This window comes from Thamnophis sirtalis, unplaced genomic scaffold (assembly GCF_051295495.1).
Source record: "Thamnophis sirtalis isolate CommonGarterSnake01/CBP01778 unplaced genomic scaffold, rThaSir2_p1.2 scaffold_3, whole genome shotgun sequence".
NCBI classification, from domain to species: Eukaryota; Metazoa; Chordata; class Lepidosauria; order Squamata; family Natricidae; genus Thamnophis; species Thamnophis sirtalis.
The window spans coordinates 44,625,730-44,638,417 of NW_028261383.1; the positions used below are offsets into that span (position 1 = coordinate 44,625,730).

The 12,688-nt window shown below is 44.0% G+C and overlaps 1 protein-coding gene across 26 annotated transcripts in view; it reads right to left on the reverse strand.

Annotated features, from left to right (window-relative positions):
* MAGI1 (membrane associated guanylate kinase, WW and PDZ domain containing 1) overlaps positions 1-12,688 on the reverse strand; it is a 525,907-nt gene that overhangs the window by 32,451 nt on the left and 480,768 nt on the right. For 16 of the 26 annotated variants that reach the window (XR_015695875.1, XM_087708837.1, XM_087708843.1 and 13 more), the window contains one exon: positions 6,549-6,626. The exons of the other annotated variants lie outside the window; for them this stretch is intronic. Coding sequence is in view for 15 of the 16 variants with exons in the window: in XM_087708837.1 (XP_087564963.1) it covers positions 6,549-6,626 (78 nt within the window). In the remaining variant the exon portion in view is untranslated. The remainder of the gene's footprint in view (positions 1-6,548; positions 6,627-12,688) is intronic. 26 annotated transcript variants of the gene reach the window in all.

Below are 12,688 nucleotides of genomic sequence, written 5' to 3' on the forward strand. Positions count from 1 at the left end.
AACCCTTAAGTTCTACGTACGTTACTTGCAGTTCTTGCATAGTTTAGTTAGAAAAAGGTGAATGAGAATGACCATTGGCTTACCTGAAGGGTCCTTTTCTGGGTGCTGCAAAGGAGAGTCCAAGCATGGGTTAAATATAGCCAATCTGCCCAGGACTGAATTGAAACTTTAAGTCACGCCTCTGGGGCTGACTAATCCTCGGATTTTCTTCAATGAAGGTGTGGACAATGCCCGCTGAGAAGTTCAGGAACCAAGTCAATGATGGTTGTAAAAAAATATCCACAAGTCCAAAAGAAATCATATGACAAATGGCGGAGCACACCCCAGGGTGGGGTTGGACTCTCCTTCGCAGCACCCAGAAAAGGACCCTTCAGGTAAGCCAATGGTCATTTTCCTGGGTGCTGCTCTGGAGAGTCTACCCAAGCTAAATGTCACTAGGGCGGGAAGAGGAAGCATCCAGGGTCTCTCCGCTGGTATGAATGCCCTGGAGAACTCGCCTCCCAAATGCCCCCTCTGTAGAAGCAAATTTGTCCAGTCTGTAGTTTTGAACAAAGGGAGACAAAGAAGTCCACGTGGCAGCCTTGCAAATCTCCTCTATCGGTGCCTGGGTAGCCCGGGCTGTCGTGATGGCAGCGCTTCTGGTAGAATGGGTGGTGATATGGCGTGGCACCGGAATAGATTGAAGAAAGTGGGTTGAGATAATACAGGCCCATAGCCAATGTCCGATGGTCTGAGAAGAAACTTTGCAGCCCTGGGATGCAGGTTGAAACGAGACAAAAAGTGATTCAGAGCGACGGAAGGCAGCCGTACATTTGATGTACTTATGTAACGCTCTACGAACATTGAGCATGTTCCACTTTTTCTCATTGGGATGTTTGGGGTGCGGACAAAAATCCGGAATTATGACCTCCTGGGCCCGGTGAAACCAAGAGTTGATCTTGGGTAAAAATGCTGGGTCCAAATGGAGGATTACTCTGTCAGGTTGTATCAAGCATAAGTCCTCGCGAATTGACAGTGCTGCCAATTCAGAAATTCGCCATGCCGATGTGATGGCAGTCAAAAAGTCCGTCTTAAATGTCAGATGTTTGAGGCTGGCTAATCGGAGAGGTTCAAAGGGCGGGCCAATGAGGACCCATAACACCACATTGAGATCCCATGAGGGGTACCTGTAAATGACTGGAGGCCTCAGGTTGGTTGCACCCCGTAGAAAACTATGTATGATGGGATGACGATCAAGGGAAGAATGCTCGTCTACTGTCAAGATCGTGGACAAGGCCGCCACCTGTCATCTGAGAGTGTTAGGGGCCAGGCCTTGGTCGAGTCCATCTTGCAAAAAGTTTAAGATCTGATAAATTGTAGCCATAGTCACCACAGCATCGTGCTCTCTCCACCAGCTGTCAAAGGACTTCCACGTGGCGTCATATATTCTGGTTGTAGAAGGCCATCTGGACACCTAAATGGTGTGAATGACCTTGGTGGAAAGATTACCCTTACTTAGGAGGTCCCTCTCAAGTGCCAGACGGCTAGTTGTAACCCTGGGGCTCTGGATGTTGAAGCAACTCCTGGCTGAGAGAGACCTTGTGCTGGGGAATCTGCCAAGGAGGGTTGATGGAGAGACTCACCAGGTCGACGAACGAGGTCCTTCTGGGCCAGTAGGAGCCATGAGTAGAATTTCCGCCTCTTTCAACAGGATTTTCCGAATCACCCTGAGAAGAAGACGCAATGGGGGGAACACGTACATCAGTCCCTATGGCTACAGACAGTGGAGAGCATTGTTCCCCTTGGCTTGCAGGGTGTTGAACCTGGAGAAGAACCTAGGGAGGTGCGTGTTCTCCGGGGTGGCGAACAGGTCGACCTCTGAGACAATTGGTGGAACAGATCCGGGTGCAGGCACTACTCTGAGTGATCGACTGTGGCCGTGCTCAGACAGTCCGCCTGATGTGGACCCCAGAGATGAGCTCCACTTGGATCGAGCACAGGTATCTTTCTGCCCATCTTCCCAGGTGCTCTGTCTCCTCCATCAGGGACCTGGAGTGAGTGCCCGCCTGGCGGTTTATGTGTGCCTTTGTGGCCACATTTTCACGTGACACCTCTTGATGTCATCTTGGAAGTGAACGAGTGAGAGCCGCTCTCAATTCTAACCAGTTGATGCTGTGGGACGCTTCAGGCATTCACCATCTGTCTTGCACAATCTGGTTGTGGAGATGAGAGTCCCAGCCGAATAGACTGGCATCCATCGTGATGGTGAGATGGTCTGGCTCTTTGAAGAGAGTGCCCTTTGCCAGCGTGTGGGACAGTTACCACTGGAAGGACTGACATACCTTTGGTGAGACTGAACCAGGTCTTGCACTGCTTGTTGCCGTGACGATGACTGAATGAGGACGTTGTCCAGGTAGCAATGCAGGCACACCAGGGGAGATCTCAGGAAAGCCACCACTGCAGCTAGGATCTTTGTGAAGGTCCAAGGTGCCGAGGACAGGCTGAATGGCAGAGCCCTGCACTGATAGTGGTGGCCTGCATAAAAGAATCTCAGGAACCTGCTGTGAGCTTTGCGAATGGGATGTGGAGGTAGGCCTCTTTGAGACCTATGGATGTTAAGAGATCTCCCGGCCTGATGCAACCCAGAATTGACTGAAGGGACTGTATCTTGAACCTCCAGTATGCTATATGATGGTTTAGTTTTTTTAGATCGAGGATCCCCCTCCACCCACCCCCCGGAATTCTTTGGGACAAGAAAGAACCCTATCCTTTCCTGACCTGGTGGAATCAGTTCTATGGCGTTTATGTCTCTGAGGTGAAGGATCTCCTGTTCCATGAGAGCCCTCTTGAATGGACAGGAGGGGATTGGACACTGGACGAAGTATCGGAGGGGGGGGGAATGAACTCTAATGTTAGACCTATGCGTATCGTCTGAAGGACCTACTGGTCTGACATGATCTGCTCCCATTGGGCGTGGAACATCTGGAGACACCTTCCTATGGGAGCCGTCTGCTGATGGTCATTTATAACATTTGAAGGTTCTGGAACTGGACCCTCCACGACATTTAGAGAAGGACTGTTGACGGTTTCTGTCACGAAAGGGCTGACAGTCCTGGGACCTATCCGTGCCTTGAGAATAGGGACGTTGGAAGGAACTGGAGGTAGATGGCTGCTCTGAGTTCCGAAAGGGCTGCCTCCTATAAGTCTGGGAACCCTTGCGGTCAGAGTTTTTGTTGACTGAAGGCATGACCTTCTTTTTGTCCTTATTTTCAACAAGGACAGGATCTAGGGTCTCCCCCAAAAGCTTGCCGCCCTTAAAGGGAGCCGAGGTGAGCTTCCACTTGGAGTGTATATCCGCATTCCAATGCCTGAGCCATAAGAGGCACCTGATGGTGACATTAGAGGCCAGGGATCTAGAGGCAAACTTAGCAGCATTCAGGGTGGCGTCAGCAGTGTACTCTGTTGCTGCGATAATTTTGTTAACATCTTGCCTTAATTTGGTATCCCCAGCCGGGACCTTGGCGAGGAGCTGTCTCAGCCAGAGTAGTGCCACCCTGTACAGAAAGGATGCAGAAGCGGAAGTTTTAATGGCCCAAGCCACCGCCTGATGAGTCTTGTGGCAGGCCTTCTTGGCCCCTTTTGTCCTCCGCCTTGAGCCCTTCTAATAGTTCAAGGGGGAACACTGAATTGGAAGTGAGCACTGCCACAGGCGCGTCCACGGGAGACAATTTCAATAAGTCTTCTAGACTTGGATCAACCTGTACAATTTCTGATGGCATCTCTGTCTAGGGCCGAACTCTGCTTAGTCCCCTGCCTAGAGTAAGGCTTTCTTGCTCTGATGGCCTCCCTGGCTGCCTTGCCAGCCTGTCTGGTACAGGCCCTGCTGATGGAGGGACCAATCTGTTGTTCCTCAGGGGCCCCATCTGCCATGATTGAATGTGGGGATGTAAGACCTGGAAGGTAATTTTCCCCCACTCACCACCTCAGATGAACCTGACCTTAGCGCTCTGGTGCAGAGGCACTGAAGGCAGGGGCAAGCAAAGCTCAGCAGTCCTTTGATTGGTGAAGGAGAATGATGTGAGCTCCAAGCTCCCAGCACCCACACAGGTCAATTAATGTGGGGCGCGACCACGTGGGCCACAATCCTCAACTGCCACCTTCTACCGTAATAGTGGAGCTGTGAATTGGCAACCTGCAAGAGACAGGCAGTCAGGCGGCTGTAGCTGCCTTTTGCAGCAAAAGTAGGTCAACAAAATGGCAGCCGGAACCTTGACCCTCTCAAAATGCAATCCTCTCAAAATGGCCACCGCCACATGCAACCCACTTAAAATGGCCACCTACATACAACAGAGAGCTCTGAGGCTCCGTGCCAACAGCCGGCTCACTCAGAAGCATGGTCAACGTCAACGGATGTCCCAGCGGGGTTAAGATTGCAGCAGGATCGCAGCGATCGCGCTGGCGACCCATGCACCTTCCCCAACAGCAGCCTGCAGCCTCACAGTGCCCGAGTGAACCCAGGACACCGGAGAGGCTGAAATTGGTGAGAACCAGGGAATTAGGGTAAAAGGAAAACTCACCAAGCCTGCTCCAATAATCAGGAATAAGAAGATAAATTTTGTAGTAAAGTAGAAAAATAGAGAGTCCAAGCAATCACTTAGGAATGAAGAGAAATTGGAAGCGCGTCCACTGGACTAGCTGAATTGAAAAAAATCTGAGGATTAGTCAGCACCAGAGGCAGGGCTTAAAGTTTCAATTCAGTCCTGGGCAGATTGGCTGTATTTAACCCATGTTTGGACTCTCCAGAGCAGCACCCAGGAAATTGCTGTTTTTCCCCTTACCGTAGAGCTATTTTTAAATAGTAAAAGTAGCATGATGGCAAATTAAGTTGTTTGCATCTATCTGTAACAGTGGTGGGTTGCAGACAGTATGCCCCGGTACGTGTGTACCGGAGCCAGTCTGGAGCACCGGATACCGTTCCAGTACGGTGCTCCGGGGGCCCACCCACCTACCTGAGCTCCTTACCGGAGTTTAAAGGCTTTTGCGCTTCCGCGCAGGCGCATGGTACATACAGCACCTGCGCAACGCTCTGCGGAGGAGCTGGACTGTTGTGGAGCGTTGCAGAGGCACTTGAACTCATGTACATGCTGTGCATGTCCATGAAAACCCTGCCGGCCCCGTTCCAACCATACTGGTTGGAACAGGATTTGCAACCCAACACTGATCTGTAATGTTTTTTATGGAAACCTATTCCTGAAAATGTGACTTACTATAAGGAGGATGACATTTTCAAGGTTAAGAAGTTTGTTTGCTCTGGTAGATTATTTCAGGCTTAGTCACTTATTCCATTTATATTAATGATGCCTTCATTGATTCTTATGCACTCATAATTCCACGCAATTACCATTACCACACTGATGTTATGAATTTTAATTCTGATGATATCTGGACAGAGCATTCATAATGGTTTGGGTTTGAAACAATCCAATCAAATGTAAAATCTAGTACGTGTGACTGCTTACAATTTAGCAAACATTTCTCAAGAGTCTCAATACATCCTTAGTTTCATTAGCGTTGACAGTCTAGCAGTGAATCTCCTTTGACGGGAAAGGAGATAGTAATAAGATAATGGCATCATGAACTACAAACACACATGTGCACAACACACCTAAAAGTGAATCCAAACTCATTTTACAGCCTTTTGCATCAATTGATCCAAGTATATGGCTAATCTTAGCACCTGACTGAGTGGCAAGCTAAACAAAATCTTATTTTAAGTCCCTCCTGATATAGATTCCATATTTTTGGGAGGCCATTTAATTGGTTATAGTGCTAGCTAGAGGTAGCAATGGAGTCACTGGCTGGTAATCTGGAAGTTGTCATCAAGCATGAAGTCTCAACATTATCTGATATTTCCTCTGATGCAATGATAGAAACTGACCGAGTGACATTGGTTAGAAACAAGCCACATGGACAAAAAAACGTGAAGGGGATTCCAAATTAATAACGTTATTGCCTGTTTTTCCTCCCATTAATGTTTATTTTGAAAACAATGTTTGAAAACTGATAAGCACACTTAAATGCTGATCAGCATAATTATCATTTCAAATTAAAGGACATTTTAAAGGACTAGTAACCCTCCTGGAGGGGGAGGGGAACCCTCTACCAAGTATTCTACAATGACTAAACTTGATTCTGTCTTCAGTCTCCCATGAAGTAAGGATCAATTTTCACACCAGTGGCTTATCCAAACTGACTCATTGCAATGTCTCAATGATTTCATGCAAAAGTTATAAAAAGAGTTCTTAACATGGGATGAGAAGGAATGATAACAGGTGGCTACAGGTAAACCTTTTTTAAACAGAGCGATGCTAATACTTCACTTTAGCTACAATATTTTTTTCATTATGTTGGTTGACAGTGACACATTAAGGAAAGCATTAGTGACTCTTAGTACATTTCATGCTTCATGCCAAAATCTCCAACCAACCCAGCCACATGAATACCCCCAAATCACAAACACTACATGATGGACAGCAAGACAAGATATAAAATTCTCAACTCATTCTTACATTCTCCAAAACTCGTGGAATTGATTTCTCTTTCTCTTTCACCCTTGCTCAGTCCAGTCGTAGGCGAAGGTGACATAGCTGTGAATATTAATTTTAACATTTTGCAAAGCTTAATGAAATCCATTTTTTGTTGGTTCAATTCAATTTCGCATCTGTTTTTATACCTATCACAAAACCCCCAAAGTTACAGCTCCCAAGCATTACAACAGACCAACCAATTTTAATAGCTCTATCTAGAGCTGGAAAATTTGAAATTGGAATAATTGGATCAAAATATAAGATACAAACATGTTCTAAGCAGGTTTTAGAAAAAAGAAATAAGAAGCATTTCTTGCTTTTGACAACATGAATTCCTAAAGGGTTAGAAAGCAAAATCTACAGCAAATTACATTTAATGGTTTTCAATAAAATATTGATTTATCGTACCCTTTTAAAATGAGAGGTACCCAGAAGGAGGAGGAAGTTGAATAAAACCTTGCCTTGTGCTGTTTTAGAACTCCTGCTGCAATAAAACATTTTTGCAACTTTTTATTATAATGAATACTTATTACTTGTACAGGAAGTAATCCTGCCAGCGTAGCTTTTGATATTAATATACATGTAGGCCCACCTGATACAGACATCAGTTTCCCAAATTATGAATAAAGCTGTGGTGACATCAATTATATAAACTCCTATGAGAAATTTCAATTAATCTGAAAACCATTGAAGAGTTCAAGGAGCACTAGCCTAATAACAGGCAGATTTAGGTCCTTACATACTCAATGTGTAGTCCTCAATGGAACTACAGTACATCTTCCGTAAGGTATTTGACAAAGTACGACCACAACATGCTACTTGATAATATAGAAAAATATGGGTTAGACAGCATCACCACCAGATGGATTCATAACTGATCAACCACACACAAGTTATAGTTCTCAATGGTATATTTCTCATCTACAGTATACAGAGGGAAGTATGCAGTGGGGTATCCCAAGGTTCTGTCTTAGGCCCAGTACTCTTCATATCTTCATCAATGATTTAGATGATAGGATAGAAGAGGAACATCTAATTTGCGGATGACACAAGCTGGCAGAAATAGCCAGCACTCCAGAACATAGACTTAAGATACAGAAAGATTTTCACACAAATGGAGCATTGGGCGCAATCTAACAAAATGGAATTCAATGGTGAAAAAAAGTAAGGTTTTACATTTAGGCAAGAAAAATCAAATGCACAGGTATACTATAGGTAGTATCTGGTTCAATAGTAGCAAATGTGAGAGGGATCTTGGAGTCTTAGTGGACAATCAAATATGAGCCAGCAGTGTGCTGCAGCTGCCAAAAAAGCCAACATGGTTCTAGGCTGCACTAACGGGGGGTAGAATCAAGATCACATGAAGTATTACAACTTCATAATGTCTTGGTATAGTGTTGGGCACTGCAATTCACTATTCTATCCAAAGTTTTGAATAAAAGTCTGGATTCAAAATGAATGTGCAAATGAACTCTTTCTGCAGTTTTATCTCTAGGTCTGTAGCAGGCCTGGACCAGATCCTACAGCAAGTAAAGACCATTGTCCATGCCTTAAAGCCTACCAAGTTATGCAGTCCAAATTCTGGGGCAAAATCTGACTTTTCTTTGATAGCTTAAAACTGTCAAATTTCCTTTCGGAGAAATACCGTATTTATCGGCGTATAACACGCAGTTTTAAAACTAAAATTGCAAGCTTAAACCCTGCCTGCGTGTTATACGCCGATACTGCGTGTTATACGCCGATAAATACGGGTCCAACGCCGGGTCCACTGTTCCCTCTAAGGTGGCAAGAAACCCCCGCGCAGAGGTTTCAAACTCCCGCGCAGAGGTTTCTTTCAAAGCAAACGTGGGGAAGTCCTTTGCAGGCAGCTAGAACTGGCTGCCTGCAAAGGACCTTCCCAAACTTGTTTCAGCGGCAGCTCTCAGCCTGGCGGCAGCGTCACACAAACTGTGGAAGGAGGGGGAGGAGGAGGGAACCAAAGAGAGCTTTTACCGAGTCTGCGCCCCACAGCCAGGACCGTCCTGGCGCCTCCAGCCGCGTTTCTTCCTGCAAAGCCCTTCGGGCAACCCGAGAGTTCCGCTTGACGCCAGAAGGGCTTTGCAGGAAAAAACGCCGCGTTTTCTGGGAATTCTGGGAGTTGAAGTCCAGACATCTTCAAGTTGACAAGGTTGAGAAACACTGCACTAGATTGCCGCAACTACAACTCTCAGAATTCCCAGTCAGTCTCGAAAATAGAACCAACTTCATAACACGTTATTCTATATTGTTAATTGTGATCCAAAGTCTTAGGTTTAGTGACGGTTCAGAAAAGGTGTTTCATTGGCTTGCCTAGAAGAGACCCCGCTGGCCGCTGAAACAATTGTGGCAGAGATTTCGCCATTGAGAAGACTTAAGTTGAAAGCCGGGCGAATTCATTGAAAAAGGCCGAAGCGGGAAAAGCGGCGCTTCCAAAAGGCGAGGGGAGAAAACCTTGTTCTCTAGGCAACTAGGAAGACTCGGGTCAAAACTCGCGAGAATTACCCAACCACTCGATCTCCAGTATAGTACTCTCTGGTCTGAGAATAATCAGAACGGGTGGGCGGGGAGTCACAGACGGAACTACATTTCCCAGCGGCCTCTTGAAAAAATAGCCTCCCGCTTTTTCCGAGCGCATTCGCGTTCCCTACGGCGCGGCGGTTGAACCTGGGCCGCTCTGGGAAAGCGGTTGCGATGGCTGGCTGCAATGTTAATGCGGCTTCTCCCCCAATCGAGTTGACTCCGCTTATCCGGAAACTTCGTAAGTGGTTGGTTTGTCTGCACCGATAGCCCGTGTGCCTACTCAGAGGCTGGGGTTTTTTTGTTTTTTGTTTTGCTTTTGGATTCCTAAAAGTTGATAATGGCTTTGCTTTGGGGATGAAAAAAAGTAACCCCAAACCACTGCTTAACTGCACAAAACATCCCAAACCAGGATTCTCAGGATGTACAAACCCCAGTGTGAATCTGTTTATTGCACGCAGAAAAGTAGCATATTCCGCCCCTATTTCTCTACTTTTGGTTTTGAGTTTGGTAGATTCTCAATACGACCCCTTTTCAAAGTCGCATCTATTTTTATACGTATTGATTGATTGGTGACTGTGTCATCCCATCAGTGTCAACTCTTAACGATCACGCATAATAAATAAATGTTCTTCACAATCTATACAAAGGGAATACCAAAAAGAGGAAAAATTGATAAAGAGGGTAGGTATGTTAACATTGTTGCAGCAGAACTGCACAAAACTGGCTAGAATGTAGTAAAAGGAGATGGAGTGGAAAACTAAAAAGGAATATTGACACCGTCAGGAAATGGAAAGAATGCAAGTGACAAAAACAGTAATAGAAGCTTTTAACAATAAAGATTATTATTCCTGATATTAAAAGAAGAAGAAAAATGCTTAGAAGAATAGATTATATGAGATCATGATTGAAAGATAATGAACAGTCACATGCCTTGTCCGCCCTAAGAAAGTATCCTAAATTTTCAGTGTGCTGTTTTAACAAAATCAATTCACTGGCTAATTTTGAATATGTGTGTGGTATCACATGTACAAGAATATAGATATGAGGAGGCACAGTCTCTAATAATCCAACATAGATACAGAAGCTCATTGGGTAATTTTGGACCAATCACTCTCTCTCAGCCCTAGACTAGGAAGTTAAAAACATCTGCCTGTCACCTGCACTGTGCTAAATTATGGTCTGTAATGTACAGGGAAGAAATTGTTTACTCCGCCGCAGATTGTTTGGAATTTATAAAATGTGTGTGTGTGTATATATATATATATATATGTAAAAAATAACTTTTTTTTGCAATATTTCCCCCCTTTTTAAAAAAATAAACAAGTCACGAGCTGTGTGAAATTAGAGAAAGAGCGCTTAAGAATATTTTATCTAAATTAAACCATAATTTGATTACGTATGACGATTTGGTTCAAGAAAAGCTACTATTTATCAGTCTTTTAGAATGGTTCAACTTTCCTGTAGTACCAATGAAGTCATTTATTTTTAATGAAAAAAATTTTTACTCAAATTTTTGTGTTAAAATGGGGGATGCGTGTTATACGCCGGTGCGTGTTATACGCCGATAAATACGGTAATGCACCTCTTTTGCTAAAAAAAAAAAAAAACAATCTTAAAGCTTTATTTCTTTTCTATTTTTTTTTTAAAAAGTTCAAACGTTGCCTTTGTCCTTTCTAGTTACATTCCCACAAGAATGGTCATACCCCTCAGAAGTTGGACACTTTTACAAATAGGGTAACACTAATTCTAGGATTTTCAAATAGGATACAGGTAGTCTTCGACTTAAAATCATTCATAAGAGCCAGGGTGGCACAGTGGTTAGAATGCAGTACTGCATGCTATTTCTGCTGACTACTGGCTGCCTGCAATTAGGCAGTTCGAATATCACCAGGCTCAGGATTGACTCAGCGATCCATCCTTCTGAGGTTGGTCAAATAAGGACCCAGATTGTTGGGGGCAATATGCTGACTCTGTATACCGCTTAGAGAGGGCTGTAAAGCACTGTAAAGCAGTATATAAGTCTAAGTGCTAATGCTATTGGGTAACCATTCAAAGTTGCAACGGTAGTGAAAAAAATGACCTTTGACCAGACTTCACACTTAAGAAGTGTGCAAGGAGTCTCAGCATCCCCACACAGTCATGTGATCAAAATCCAGGTGCTTGGCAACCAGCATGTATTTACAATGGTTGCAGTGTCTCAGGGTCCTTTGATCACTGTTTGTGACCTTCCCAACCAGCTTTGCTTAATGACCTCAGTTGACAAGTAGGGTGATTTACTCATCAACTGTGCCCCCACCCAAAGAGGTTACAAAATTGGGAATCATTTGTTATTAAGAGCTGAGATGGTACTGTGGTTAGAGTGCAGTATTACAGGCTACATCTGCTGACTGCCAGCTGCCTGCAGTTTGGCAGATCGAATCTCACCAGGCTGAAGGTTGACTCAGCCTTCCATCCTTCTGAGGTGGGTAAAATGAAGGCCCAGACTGTTGGGGGCAATTATGCTGACTCTAAATCACTCAGAGAGGGCTGTAAAGCACTGTGAAGCGGTATATAAGCCTAGGTGCTATTGCTGTTAAGCAAAGTCAGTTAAGCTCAGCAATGGAAATTCTGGTCGCAATTACGGTCGTAAATCGAGGACTAGCTATATGTTTCAATGTGGTTGCTTGTTTCCTAGCCATGCAAGGATAAGCATTTCTAACCTTTCCCCAACAAAGAAGCCAGCACTTTGTTTTAAAGCTGCTTCATCAAAAATGTCCTACTTCTCTTGCTCTCACATTTTTCAAACTTATCTAATTATGGATTAAGGAACTGCTTCATGTGCTTTTCTGCTTATCTGATTTACAAGCCGCACATCTAGTGTGTGACTGCAAATAAAATCCAAATATTAAAAAAAAATGAATGCAATAGCTGTTAAAGCTTTAAAAAAAAGGTTTCAACTCTCTTCTGCATTGTTTTAATTAAAGCTTCCTTAAGCCTTTCAAGGGGTTCATTAACACATCTGCAATTCAGATTAATTCATTTTGTCACTGCTGCTTTGACAGATGGCCCCTACATAGGATATGGCAGCTTTGTAAAGCATGCAGGCAGCACAATAACAGATTGCAGCAATCCTCAAGGAAATTTTAGACTAAGACACCAAAACAAAGGAGAGAAAGAAAAAAAAAAGCAACTTCTGCTAAATCTATATTTTTAAGAAATAGGTTGCCTATTTGGATTCAGGGCACAGCAATTGCTGAATAGGTAAAGGATGGATCTTGAAAATAACACTATTCTAAATATTAGTTCTTGTCAGTTTTTATTCTGTATTATCTAGATCTTCTATCTCTCTCTCCATTGATCCATCCATCAATCCACACACAATCCATGGCAATTACCTGTTATATACAAAGGGACAACTGAACTCATATACATATAACAGTAAGAAAGCAAACAATATATTAATTGTGGGACACTCTTCAGATATCACGAGGTAAGTAATTTATTTTCATACAAGAAAAAATTAGCTGTCTTGTCTGCTAAGGTTGAGCTCCATTATAGTTTTGGAACAGTCTAGTAACATAATGTTGATAATAATAACTATATAT